Source organism: Synchiropus splendidus, chromosome 7 (genome assembly GCF_027744825.2).
Source record: "Synchiropus splendidus isolate RoL2022-P1 chromosome 7, RoL_Sspl_1.0, whole genome shotgun sequence".
NCBI lineage: Eukaryota > Metazoa > Chordata > Actinopteri > Syngnathiformes > Callionymidae > Synchiropus > Synchiropus splendidus.
Genome location: NC_071340.1, coordinates 26,355,365 through 26,369,932, shown reverse-complemented (window position 1 = coordinate 26,369,932; position 14,568 = coordinate 26,355,365). Strand labels below are relative to the sequence as shown.

The window sequence follows — 14,568 nt, the reverse complement described above, 5'->3', positions numbered from 1 at the left end:
GTCACATACCCCAGCACCTGTGTTGAGATACTTGTGAATGTTACACCAGTAAAACACCCTGAAGAGGAGGCAAAACTGAATTCACAAGTAGATACTTGCTTTTATTTAGCGTCTGCATCCTCGCTGGGTCTGAATGAATTTTTAAAACGAAAACATTTATGTTGGACATAGGTCATTCTTATGCTGTAGTAATATCTACAATAAAAAAAAAGAATAAAACAGATCAAGAATGCATCGCCGCAGCCTTTGGAGAGTCGTTCTTCCACAGTGGCTGCAGACCAAACACTACAACTTTTGCTTCCACAACTTTGAAATGGCTTTAATAAAGCTGGAACTTTATTCCCAAAATCAAAGTAGGACATTTTTAGATTTACTGAATTGATGGCTATAAATCTCGCTCCGATCAGACGCCCTACTCACCCGGTACGTCACTTTCATATGTCCGGGCGACGCAATTTAGTTCTGCAAGGAGCAAACACGATGCTGTCATTCGGTCATGATGATTTCTCTGTCAGAATTCTTCCGGTAAAACGTGAGGCAGAATCTTTTAGTGGCGATCATGGACTTTTGATCTTAATGTGTCTCTAACCGATGCTTGAGATTTGGAAAATGTGTGTGGCTTCTTTTTCTGCCCCACTGCCCCTGTGTTCCTTGTCCAAGTGCACAATCTTGTTGCCAAGTCTGAGCGTCAAGTCAAGAAAAGCTCAGTCAAGTTGAGCTTCGTTGTCCTTCCCAGTGAAGGACTTTTTGTCGCGTTAAAGTTGGACTCAGTTTTGTTATTGTCCTCCTCTTGCGCTCCCTTTGGATTCTGAACCAGTCCTGTAACAGAATGTATTAACTGTCCATTTTCCGATATATAAACCTTAAGTTAAATATTCAAGCATTTTGGTGAGTTTATTGTGACAAAATACAAATTCAATTCAGTATAAATGTGTCATTTATCTGACTCTGCCAGTTGAAACCATGCCACCAACTTCAAATTTGCTCATTTTTATCGGGGGTAATGTCTCTCCTTCTTTCTATCACAAGGAATCGATGCTCCGAGCCAGGTGGATGTGCGAGACGTGACTGACACCACAGCCCTGGTCACCTGGTTCCAGCCCGTTGCAGACGTGGAGGGAGTCAGCATCTCCTACGGACCCAGCACCAGTCCTTTTGATCGCAACGTGGTCGAGCTCTCTTCGTCGGACAGCCAGTACCACATGGGAGGTCTTAACCCCGACACCCAGTACGAGGTGTCTCTGACAGCTCGCAAAGGGGATCGCAGCAGCATCCCAGTCTACGAGTCGTTCCTCACAGGTGGGACTCTGCATTTTTACAGTAGACTCGGCACACGTTTCACAGTTGAAAGTTAAGGTTTGTGTGGACATAACACCACCGTCCGTGAGGGACAGAAGCCTGGCTATATTTTACCCAGCATTCTTCAATTTTATCGCTACACAATGACGCATAGTGGTCTGTGATGGATGTCATGTCTGAAATCCGGGCTTGTTTGTGATGCAGACTTGGACGCCCCCAGAGACCTGCAGGTTGTGGACCTGACGGACGAGAGCATCACCCTTGAGTGGAAAAACAGCCGAGCTCAGGTGGACAACTTCCGCATCAAGTATGGACCTCTGTCTGGAGGCGACCACGGAGAGCTGCTTTTCCCGCGAGGAGCCAAGGAGACCACGCACGCCGTCATTACCGGTACTGCAACCCAGCTCCTCAAACACAAGTCAGCCCAGCGGATGGAGCACACTCTGGCTCTCTGAACATGTGCAACCGCTTCCCCTGCCACGACGTCCTGCTGTAATCCTTAAAAACAAGCTGCCAAGGCAACAGACTGTGATTCGAGTCAAAAACACAGAATCCTCAGAGCAAATAGACTTTCTGCAGATGGGTGGAAATTGATGAATAGGACAACAAACTGGCATTTTTAGATGCGTTTATTGGAAATACAGCTGGTGGCAGCCAGTTTAAATGATTGGAAGCTATGCAGGAAAAAGATGAGTATTTCAACTCCCTGTTGTTGACAAGGAAGCAGCCCAAGTGAAAAGGCAGTGGCTTCAGAACCCTCCTCCAGTTCTGCTGACCCCAGGACCTAGACTCCGCCTCTTCAATGGAGTGGTGTCACAGGGATCAAGGAGGTGCTGAAAGTTTCCCGCCCACCTCCCAAAATTGCCTCTTATTGCAGTCAACATGGCCCTTGTGAATTTTTTGTTTAAACCAGGTAACAAATCTCCCCAACCTCGCCCCAAACCTTACTGACAGTCAAAGCCGTAGCCCACTTGGCTTGCTGATATTTCCTAGCTGCCTTAGGAGTCCTGCAGGCCAGTGATGGGTCGATGAGGTATCATGCAACGATGATGAAACAGTGTCCTCATTTTCAGAGGCCACTAGATGGCGCTCTTGGTTTGGAATTGACGTGAAGCCTCATGGAATTAGTGGGTCAAGTCCAAACATTTTACAGCAGACAGTGCCGTCTGGTGGCCTCTGAAAATCAGGACGCTGTGTCATGAAACCTCACCTACCCATGGTCCATAATCTTTAAATCTAAAATCTCATCTCAATCTCTTCCACGTGTTCCCGACTGGAGACGTGGGGCAATGAAGCCCGAAACAGGCTCTGGGGTGAGAGGCGGGGGACTGCCCGACCCCTCCCCATGTAGGCACTGTGAGCGAAACGCTTGGTCACTGGAGGTGCTATATATACCAAGTGAAACAAGTGATTTGTCGGAGCGACAGGAGCCCGCCCCAATGTGTCGAATGATGGGGAGGGCAGGGGTGTTTGAAACAGCAAGTGTTTTTTTCCTAGTGTTGACACTGGGTTGCCACTTGACACAGTCCCAACTAACTAGAAAAGTAAATGTTGATTCTTGTGACACTTTGTTTTTAATAGACTCCGTTGCGCTGCAGCACTGTTTGTTTTGTTCCATGAAACGCTTGCCCACCTATAAAGGGCTGGCTTTATGAGAAAAGCACCCAAGGGGAGGGTTGACATTCAGAATTTAAATGGGGAAACAACTCAGCTTATTTCTCCAGCAAGGTTTCGCTCTCATCTGTCGGAGCAGCAGGAGCTGTGAGGCTCAACGCTTTGAGGCGGATGTTTTTGTTTCTGTTTGCCTGTAGATTAGTCGCCAGGAGAGAGAAGAAAAACTTCTAGAAACATTCTGAGAGTGTCTTTGTCTGGACCCCAGCCTTTGTCCTTGGGAGGCCCATCCCGTGGAAATAAAGCGGAGTGTCCGTGCAGCCGGGGCCCCCTCCTCTTCACACACCTCAGCACTTCTTCTTTCACACAGTTATTATCTGTAATTGCCTTCACGCTCCTGATTTTATTGATAATGAGTTTCCTGAGCATTAGGTGTAATTTCATGCTGCAGGAGTCTGTGTGCGCTGACCTCTGTGGGAGTTTATAAATGAATTGGAAGCTTAATTGTTGGGAACAAAGGCTCCCTGACGCCTGCTGTATCATAGCAAGTCGTTCCTCTGCTGCGCGACAAGAGCCGTGTGGCTCTATCAATGCAAACACAACAGGCGTGTTCTACACTCGCCGTGAAGTGAATTCAGGTTGGAAGCTATTATGCAAGTGAGATGATCTCGTGGCAGGCAGGAGGGGGCGGTAGAAACAGCTGGTCGGCCTTCCCAGAGTTCATTGGTCGACACCTCCGTCGGATTTTCTCTCCAAACGTGACGTTGCCTTTCAGCATGACAGTGACGTGTTCATGTCGGCTGGTGCAGGTCTGAGACCCGGCACGGAGTACGGCATGGGAGTGACAGCGGTGAAGGACGAACGCGAGAGCCTCCCGACGACCACCAACGCTGTGACCGGTGAGAGGTTTTCACTATTGGAGCTGCAGCAGCTGGAGCCGAGCAAATGGGCTGGTTGTTCTACACTGGTGATGGTCGATGAGGCATCATGAAACAGTATTGCAGGGTGGATGAAACAGTGTCCTGATCTTCAGAGGCCACCAGATGTTGCTCAGTTTGGAAATGATGTGAGGTTTCACTGAATAAGTTGTTGAAGTCCAAATATTTACAACAGTGTCATCTGGTGGCCTGTGAAAATCAGGACACTGTTTCATGAAACCTCATCTGTCTATTGAAGATCTGAATCAGTAAGTGAGAAGTGTAATTTTATTGAATGATAAACCTCATTCATCTCTTGTGTTTGGCGTGATGCACAAAAACAAACCAACCAACCAAAACAACAGGGCAGTAGTCGCACCAAAGGGTCAAAAGAGCACGTGTGGAGCCAACGTCGTCACTTTCTGCGACTGAAAGGCCATGTTACTATGGACGGTATGGAAATACCACCCTTGCAATGCTGACCCCACACCTCTCCTCCTCTTTCTTACGTCAGCTCTGGATGCTCCCAAGGACTTCACCGTCGCCGTCGTGACTGAAACCACCATGATTGTGGAGTGGAAGCGGCCCCTGGCCAAGTTCGACTCCTACAGGCTGGTGCACGTCTCAGCAGACGGGCAGAGGGCTGAGGAGGTCCTTCCAAGCAGCTCGGACACTCACACCTTAAGAGGCCTGAGCCCCGGAATGTTGTACACACTCAGCATCACTGCAGAGAGAGGGCGGCGGACCAGCGCCCCCAGCACCATCTCAGCGCCTACAGGTCAGATTTGCGGCTTGAAAATCGGAATCCCACACCTAAATCTCAGAGAGCTGTTTCCTGTGTTCGGATTTAAAGGCGTCATCCACCTTTTTTTGAAACCGTCAACTCAGCCAAGACCAAGCAATGAATTGTATCATTGTCAGTGTCTCTATGGATTTGAAGCATGTGGGATGGTTTTGGTCTCTCAACTGCGTATTTAATTTCAGACGCAGAAGAGAGCAACAATTCGATTGCTGTGTGTTTTTCAAGCTGTGGTCACTGTGCCTCCAAGACAAGCTTCTCCTTACAGAGTCAGGCAGCCCATTACATGCAAGGAAAGGTTACTGTAACTTGACTTTCCTGTGTGAGTTTAAGTAGAAACACTTGGTAAGAGCATGGGTTTTTGTGGTGGTGGTGGGGGGAGGGGCTTGTTAATGGGCCAGTGGGTCTCGCTTAGTGTTCATTCATGTGGTAATTGTTGGCGTGAGCCCTGCTCCCCTCTGGTTATGTCTGATTTGACCGTAATGATCTGTGGCACAGTTTGATAAAAAGACCACATGCTGCGACTCCAAGTCTTCAGTGCTCTGACCCGAGGCTGAGCTCGGACCTTTATCATCTCTCAACACCAACGGCGACGGAGGGTGAGAGATGGTGTTGAGAGGTTACGATCGGAGGCCAAAATCTGGTTCTGGAAACCAAGATTATACGATGACTCCAGACAACATGCACAACAACATCCTGAGGGGAAGTATTCTGTTCAGCAAAATTCAAAATACAAAAATGAAGCCCACCATTTTTGAGTGCGTGCGTTCTTAGATAATCTTCCACGAGGTTGTGAGGTGAATTCCATAGCCTTCTCATCACCTCAGTTAGGAGTTGCCTGACAAGACGCCCAACTTTTTTTCGAGTCGAAGCAGCGGCTGCATCCGCGGTGGTACTGGATTTATTAACGTCTGATCCTATCTACAGGACATCTGGAAAAATCAGAGCTCAACCCTGAGGCCAGCAAACACTGAGCACTTCCTACAGTCTGGAAGCAGAACCAGCGCATAAGGGCAGTCCTTTCAGAGTCCTGTAGAAACATATGAATAGGGAGATGAGAATCCCAAACAGTAGAGTAGAGTTGAGTAGAGTCCCGGGGTTCCGCTGCTCCAACAGCAAAACAAAAACATGGTGGTGTTGAACTCTCGGAGATGGTCCACGGGGCAGGGTGTAAGCTTCCAAATGGTTTCAGGCCGCAGATACGATGTCTTTCTGAGACTTGAAAGCTGAAGACCTTTTAGTGTCCAGTGCGTGTTTGTGCATGTATTTTTTGAGATATTACGGTCAGCTGAGGTTCACAGATACTCTGATTTCCTCCAAGAAATCAAAACTATCTGGTGACAGGGTTCCTCACGTCCAGCTGACCTTAGTTTCCAGTGGAGAGCATGATGCATGAGGAGAAGCAAGATCACTGTCCTGCATGCACGGACATGATCTGTGCACTGCTCCAACTGAGGTTGGACAACCTCTGTTGAAGACGAATGCCTGGTTATGTTGAAGCATGAGCGAGTGATTGTCAAATGGCAGGTATCACAGAGGCAGTGGTGATATCTGAGGAGTCCCATTTGACTCACGGATCCGCCTGTGCATGATAGAGCCAGACATGGAAAACGTTTTTATCCAGTTAAAGCATTTAAATATGCATGAAATTCATCAGAGGCGTTCTATGGGCCATTGAGTGTTTCACACTGTGGCCCATAGAATGGAGGGCTCACAGTCCCTGGCACCACCTGTGAGGCACAGTAGAAGCCCACTGGCCCCACTACAAAAACGGCCGACAGCATTCTGACAGCATTCGAGAGTTTGAGATGGATTATGTGAGATAAGCTGCAATATGGGAACGGTAATGTGACACGTTTGGGGTGTTGCTTCATCGCAGTTCCTGCAACACAGTTCAACGTTTCTTGCAACAAATCTGAACTCCTACAACTAGTGATGAGCTGGTGAGGCTTCACGAAACACGTCCTCATTTTCTGAGCCCACTGGATGGCACTCTCTGCTTTGAAATGTTTGGCTTCGAACAGGCGTTTCAATGAAGCCTAGCATCATTTTTAAAGGGCGCCACCTACTGAGCTCTAACATTGAGGTTTCATGAAGCCTCATCAGTCCATCGCTATGAGAAACGAGTCGCAGCGCATTACCCAAGCAGAGCCTGGATTTTGTGGTGGCATGCGCAGAGAGGGAAACAAGACGTGAAGCGAAGGAAAAGCTAATAGTTGTTGATCACCTGGTGCCTGCCATTCACAACTCTAGTGTCTCAGAAGAGTCTGACATAGTCATATGCTGTTGAGGCTTCATGAAACACTGTCCTCATTTTCTGAGCTGCTTTGAAATGTTTGCCAATGAGCAGCCATTTCAATGAAGCCTCATCATTTTTAAACCAAGGGGGCTCCACCTACTGAGTTCTGAAGATGAGGACACTGTTTCATGAAGCTTCATCAGCTCATCACTAGTCTGATGTTACAATTTTGCCTCTAGACTTGAGGGGAAGTGGGAAGTTGCTGTGGTCAGAGTTAACCAGTGACCACTGGGGTGTGAGACGGGTGTGATCTACACACATTTAGTGTGGACATATCTTCTCATGGTCTGCATTTTATGCATTATGTTAGTTGGACATAGTCAGTTAAACGTAACCATGATATTAATGACCATGGACAGTCCAACAAGTAACGTAGCCAGAAATGTCGGTTCTCTTTCTGCCCTTCTGATATTCGGCCCAAGGTCACTCTGCTGGTGTGGGTTATGTGCTGCACCTGATAAAGCTGGGATGGGCTCCAGCTGGAGCGCAGTGAGGGAGCAGGAAGCGATGCCAAGTGAACGGATGGATGTTGGACACACACTAACAGGACAGATCCAGCCAGTCCTGAGTGGTGACATTGTCCACCATCTAGTCTTCTGCACCCTCAAATCAGCAGCTTGACTGAAGAGAAACATGAACTGTCAGCTACTTTTAGCGTTGACACGTAGTCTCAAGACTTTTTTAATAGCAGTCAGGTTTCGCTGACAAGTCTTTCTGAAACTTTACAGCAGCGTCAGGAGAAGAGTTGGAAGATATTAACCCCAAGGAGAAGCATGTGAGGGGTGAACTTTCAGGGACAGATCATCTCCATATTGCGCCCGGCTCTGCCACACCGTGAAATAAGAATAACATTCACCTGAGCGCCATCTATGTCTGACTTCTCTTCTATCGACCCGGGGAATGCTTGCAAACACAAAGGACTCCAATTACAGGCGGCTGCGCATGCACAGCCTCCCCATAGGTTTGAAGTGGACGGCGTACTTCTGCCATCACGGCTGGGCTCCGCTGCACCTTCAAATGTTAATGGATCATTCACATCCATTAATGCATATACGCTGCATCAGCATGTCGGCCGGCTGGCTTCTACCTTCAACTCTTTCCACTTATATGGTAATAGAGCGGAGAGGCCTATAGGCAGACGCTGATAATGATGTTCACCGGGGTCTTTTGTTGTGGAAATAGGGGAATGTTTCCACCTCAGACGGCGTGAAGGCCACATCTCTTCTCTGTTGGATCTTGACAGCACATTTGAGTGAACACCAAATGAGGGACCATCAGCCTCCGTTGTCAGCTGCATCTTCATACGTGTTTGATGTCATCGTGTGCGAACTGAATGTTTTACTCATCACTGTGTCCACTGCCATGAGTTCTGTTTGTTTTGTGTCCCTCTCATCTCCATGTGTTTGTCATCACTCAGAGGAGGAGAAGCCACTGGTGACCAACGTCACGGTCAGTGATGTGTCGTGGGACAGCTTCCTCTTGTCCTGGTCTGCAGACAAAGGGGCATTTCAGGCTTTTCTCATAGAGGTTACTGACGCAGAGAGTGGGGCGGAGTGGCAGAACCACACGCTGCCTGCCGACGCTCGCAGCCTGGCCGTCTCTGGCCTCACTCCTTCCACCTGGTACAGGGCCAATCTGTACGGAGTGTACAAGGGTCTCCTCTTAGACCCCGTCTTTGCAGACACCATAACAGGTATCGTCGTCGACCAGTCTTCTCTCTGCTAACCGCCTCTCCTTTTGCTCGAGCACCAGTTACTCATACTTGTTTTTTGACTCTCAACTCACGAAGATGAGACAGAAAGAAACAACTTTTTTTCACCGGTTTATCTGGATGACAAGTTGCTCACTAACTACATACAGGAATTCCCGGGTTTCTACACAAGTTGGAGTGTTCCCTTCTATTGTTTGCTCGATCTGAGCAACATGTTCTCAATTCAAAAGGCATCACTTACCGACCATCACCAAGTGGACGTTTTCGGCCAACGTTGACGCCTAGGTGGGAGTCAGTGTTTTCCCACAGAGGCCGGGGGTAGGTTGAGGATGCAACCACTTTCTCTTGTTTATGAGACGCAGATGGAGTTGATGGATGTCAGAGGCGGAGCCAGAAATTGTTCGTCTAAATAATAAATCATACAGAACTTCAAAACATACACCACCTTAAACAGATGAAATGAAAACAGAAGTGGAAGAAATGCAAATTAAATTGATAAACATGAGCTTGTCGTAACAAGAGAATATTAACAGTGAATTACTAATGAACTGAATTTCTATACAGAATAATCTCCCTCCACAGACAGGGAAAAAAAAACATTACTAGCCGTCGCAGTTGTGTGTTATTTGAGTGGCAGTTAAGGTCTAGCTTTAATCCGTCCCTTGGCTTCCCCCATCCTCCTCCTTCTGGAGGTGACACAATGCTATATGGTACCTATGTGCAGGCAGCTTTATTTTCTTTTTATGTAACTCATGCCCCTTCCCAAAAAATGCTGACCTGGGCGCTTACCTGGCCCTAGAACTGCCACTGCTCGAGGTGAAATGCGTTTCAATTGTGACTTGGACGTCACTCCTGGATGCAAAAGTCCTCTTGACGGTGGTCTATATTTGACACCTTAGGAGTGAGAATATATTGCACCGAGGTCTGATATGAACCTGTGCACTCACACTGCATCTTGAAACCCCAAACAGCTGGCGTGAAACACAGTAAAATCTGTCTCCCCCCCACCCATTGCTCCTGTAATCCCAGTAATTATTAGTCATAAACAGCTCATGAAGGACACGAGTGTGAACTTACACCATTACTATGATAGTGCCAGTCAGAGTGGACGTATAGACACCTGTGAAACACCGGGGCAGACAACCCTGGGAGGACCAGTGGGTTGAAGACCACTCAATGAATTCATGACAAGATTGATCCTGGCAACTCAGCTCATTTCACTGATGGGCTTCAGTCAAGCAGAAGAAAGATGGGAAGATCGACACAGAAAAAAACACACACCCCGAGGTGCTTTTGTCACTTTGTGTGAGGCCTCTCGTCTGTATTCGTCCCCGGTCCCCCCCAAGTCTGGGCTGCTCCTCATTCTCATGCTGCCACTGCCCCTGGGCTCCGGCGCTGGGGTGCCAAGGGCTTGTGGGGCCACGCAGAGTATGGCATGCCCTCAACAGGCCCTTTGTCTGCATGCTAATAGCTGCTGCAGCCATCCTAACACTTGCATCACCTAATCCATAAAACAAGGTTGTGAATGCAGTGGTTCGATAAAGCAGTGCAGGGTGGACACCAGTGGAGGAGGTGTTGTGAAGCAAACGACTTCCATCAACCAAACTGCCACTGCACAATATGTGATTGACAGAACCACAAAGCAATGAGCACAGGGCCCGAAACAAATCCAAGCAAGAATCTGAATCTCCCAAAGTGAAGTTATCAGGCCAGAATCAGGGTTCTGCGCTCAGACACCTCCAGAGTGGGCACCACAGTGACCCCCCCCCACCCCGACCCCGGCTCCAAAAACAGGCTAGCTATTGTGAGCGGTGCCCCCGTGTTGGTAAGGGGCTGGACAGGGTAAGGCAAGGGAAGGTAGCAGAAGGCCAGCTCGTGTTAGCGGAGCGGATGCGCTCCTCCCTCCCTGCCCCCCGACCAGTCCCAGCCGTCGGTGGCTAATGAAAAGTGACGGCTCACGGGGACTCGTCTGGTGAGCCTCTCATTTCCAACGCTTCGCGACAGAGGGCTTCTGCGTTCGTCTGCGCAGGAAAAGAAAGGGTTTGAGGCTATTTGAAGGACCAGTGAGACCCTCAAATTCTGTGGTGTTTTAATGAGCAACTTTACTGTAGGATCCTCTCTCTCCACTCACACTTTACTGACTCGCTTGCTTTTGAAACACAGTCGACGTACCCATCTGTGCTGCCGGAATTTTTCTACCTAATTTGCTGCTGAAAACTTTTCTGTCCTGCTGCTGTAGATTCCTATAGTCTCCATGCTATTACTGTGTTATTAGCATCTTCTAATGACCACATTATGACAAGCTTCTCGTGCGCAACTGAACTTTCTTATCTGCTGCACACACCAACACATTGAAGTGAGCCGGAAACTCTTGGTTGACTTATTCATATTTATATTTGGAAGCCAGGATACTGTGGTTCCCAACTGGTAAAACATATATTATTGAATTGTATATATGTTAGATTTTAGGTTTCTGGACTATAAATTGAACTTTTTTCAAACGTTTCACTGGTCTTGCAACTTATACTCAGACGACATATATATATATATATATATATATATATATATATATATATATATATATATATATATATATATATATATATATATATATATATATATATATATATCATTATGGGAAAAGATAATACGTTGAGTGGAACCCTTGGTCAGGAAGGGGCAAGATTGGGATAAAAACAGCCCAACTTCCGCTGTAAATCATTTACTGACCACAGGGACTGTTTGGCTGTTACTTTTCGCTCAGTTGTTTGAGGTCAGACAAACAATTCCAGTCGAATAAGGACTCGATACTCAGCCACACGTTTGACTCTCTTTGTCTACTCGGAACCTTTCTGCTCTCATGTACCGTCCTGCCGTGAGCACAGACTGTATGCTCCATGTTTCTGACTTTACCCTGTTGCTCAGACACCGAACCCGAGGTGCAGGATCTCAGGGTCACCGTCCTGAGCCCGGAGAGCTTTAGAATGACCTGGGCAGCGGACGACCACGCCTTTGACACCTTCGTCATCATGGTCAGCCACGTTGAAGGCGTGGAAGGCCCCCGGGAGCTGGTGCTGGGCGGAGAGGAGCGCAGCGTAGACCTGACAGGCCTCTCTGAGGACACCGAGTACCAAATTGAAATCTTTGGAATCCTCTTGGAAAGGCGCTCGAAATCTCTGACTCAGAATGAGCGAACAGGTACACGGATACAGGGTGGAGTTTTGGGAACCCGTCTGTGGTCAGTGTTGTCTTCGTTGGAGATTAATACGGCTTCTAATGCTCGACTCTGGTACTAACCTCCTAATAAAGCCGTGTCCAACTTGTCCGAGGCACTCAGGACACTTGTAATGTCGAGACTAGACTAGGAATGTTGAGAGCCTTGTGACATGGACGGAGTCAGTGTTGGTGTTACCTGTCCAGTAACAGCATGGTTATGGAAGTAGGTGGTGTTGAGCGACACTTTAGTTTCCTGGTGTTTAAGCTGCAGTTATTTCTGGTGTTTATTTCTAAAATGCCAAACAGCCTCCACACACTGATTCTGGCTGATGCATCTGTTCGATCGGCTGAGTCGGTCTGTGGCGTCCCTGTGGCCCTTTGATGCTGCTTGACAGGCAAAACTTGCTAATAATGTTCTCAAGTCCAAACCACGTGTTGAAATGATAGACCCTGGGAAAACAACCAGACACTGGTGCCCTTTAAGTTTTTGGACGTAAAAAAAAAACCAAGATGTTATTTACAATTATGTCACATGATATTATTTCCTTAGATTTATTGTCTGCATGACAACATCCCGACGAACCCTGACAGCAGCTGCATCAAGCGATGACCAGAGATGGTCATGTGACCGGGTGCCCAGCAGAATAGAAATCAATGGGGGGATGTAAATCCAAGCCTTAAGACCTAAAAGCTTTATTGAAATACCAAATGAAGAACATCAAAATACAATTCTTCATTCTTCAATTTATCAGCTCCGGAACAACACAAACAATCCGCACCTTTACCTCTCAGACGCCACCCATGAAAACCTCCGTCAGGCTCCGCCCTTGTGAGGAGCTCCGGAACAACGCTGTCAGCCCAGAAACTAGTCACGGAACATCATCATAGAAAAGATGATTATTTTATCATCTTTTTATATGGACTTGTTTATTTATTTGTTTTCTGTGTGTGTATTTTTACACATGAAATATTCAAATCATTGCAGCCTGTGGCTTTTTTAGGCTAAAAACTGACACTAGTTTCTTACAAGGTCCTTATTTCCCATCACGTTGTTCCAGAATCATCAATGATCGCAACTCAACAGTAATAAAAAAAAATCTGCTGCAGAATCAAAAAAAATTGGCCACAACAATGAAACAAAAATCCTACAAGGACTGAATAATACTTTACACATAGAGTAGTTGAATGTGTCCCTCAGAGAAACAAACATATTTAGGAGAGGTGGGATTTAGACATCGCTGCACTGATGCTATTTTGAGGTTGAAAACCTCCAAATAATGTGTGGCAGGAATATCACCATGAGCGTAACAGCGCTCACATTCGAGCATCTGAAAAGGCCTTTACAACTCTGTGGCTTCAGAGATTACTCCGCTCTTTTCAGGATCGTGTCTTTTGGCTGCCTGGTCTCGTGTGTCTTTTTTTGTGAGGAAAAAAGCGGAGGAGGGGGTTGGAAGTTGTCTGTGTCATTGGTGTCCGTGGCTGACTCCCCCGTCCCCGGGGCTGAGGCTTTACTCATGGGTTGGGTGGCGCATGTTGCACTTTTGTATCTCCGTGAAATAGGGGCAAGCTAATCTCCTGAGGTCTGTCAGGCAAGATAGTGCGGCCGGGCAGCTCTCTCCTGGGCACCACTCTCCCCCGGGCCCTCGTGTCTGTCTAATTGTCTGCTTACTCTGTGTGTCCACTAAAACGTCCTTTCAAAGCAGGGACTGCACGGACTCTCTCTCTCCGCTGCTTGTCCTACCGCCTAACTCTGACTTCAAGTTGACCTTTCTAACCTCACGTCCTCAGACCTCGGCTCACCCAAGGGCATCCGCTTCTCCGACGTCACCGACACGTCGGCCACCGTTCACTGGGTGGTCCCCAGAGCCCGGGTGGACAGCTACCGGGTCACCTACGTGCCCGCTCACGGAGGTTCGTGTCTGCTTCAGCTGCTCTTTCTACAGAATGAATCACGTGTAAAAATGTGAGCAAAATGCACCTACAGGTTGAGGATGAGACTGGGCAACAGATATTTATTAAAAATACACAAATTGCTTGGTTATTTACAGTCAATAATCTGTAGTTATGAGGCTGTTTAACGTGAACCTCATCCTGGGTAAAATGTAGTCCGGCTCAACAAGACTCTACGGCAATATAATGATGAATTACAAGCTAAAATGCTGTTAATACATGTGTGAGTCTTGTAATGAAATTATGGTAATAACCATTTAATGTCCCTAATATAATGCGTGACCGATTTGACAGATAGTTTTAGAATGCTGGACCTGCTGGTAAGAACGTCCGCCAAACAGCAGAAGAACACTTCTGCCCTCTGGTGGTAAAGAGTAGGCACCTTTTGTTCGGTCTACTTTAGTTGGTCCAGGAGCTGCAGTGTGAAACACCTCAGTGTCCCACACATGGTCCACTTTTGTGTGGTGGTTCAACACAAGATGGTCCAGCAGGAGCAGTGTTGGAGGGCAGAATACATTGGTGGAGAAATCCTCCTGATTCAGTCCGTGTCTCTCACAGGACACGCTAAGACCCTCACCGTGGACGGCTCCGAGTCTCAGACCGTGATGCCGAACCTGACGCCCGGGGTCACTTATGAGGTCACCGTCGTCGCCCTGAAAGGTCAGCGTGAGAGCGAGCCGGGGTCAGACAGCGTGACCACAGGTAAGGCTGAGGCCAGAGCGAGACTGCGTGGTGTTGCCGCCCACGTGGGTTGAAGCAGATCCGT

At 47.6% G+C, this 14,568-nt stretch overlaps 1 protein-coding gene across 5 annotated transcripts in view; it reads left to right on the top strand.

The window, feature by feature from the left end:
• tncb (tenascin Cb) overlaps positions 1 to 14,568 on the top strand; it is an 81,373-nt gene that overhangs the window by 63,081 nt on the left and 3,724 nt on the right. For 3 of the 5 annotated variants that reach the window (XM_053870396.1, XM_053870394.1, XM_053870395.1), the window contains 8 exons: positions 1,030 to 1,299; positions 1,504 to 1,689; positions 3,720 to 3,809; positions 4,342 to 4,605; positions 8,343 to 8,618; positions 11,562 to 11,834; positions 13,641 to 13,763; positions 14,361 to 14,504. In XM_053870396.1, the coding sequence (XP_053726371.1) occupies positions 1,030 to 1,299; positions 1,504 to 1,689; positions 3,720 to 3,809; positions 4,342 to 4,605; positions 8,343 to 8,618; positions 11,562 to 11,834; positions 13,641 to 13,763; positions 14,361 to 14,504 (1,626 nt within the window). The remainder of the gene's footprint in view (positions 1 to 1,029; positions 1,300 to 1,503; positions 1,690 to 3,719; positions 3,810 to 4,341; positions 4,606 to 8,342; positions 8,619 to 11,561; positions 11,835 to 13,640; positions 13,764 to 14,360; positions 14,505 to 14,568) is intronic. The other 2 variants (XM_053870397.1, XM_053870398.1) reach the window with 2 other exon arrangements.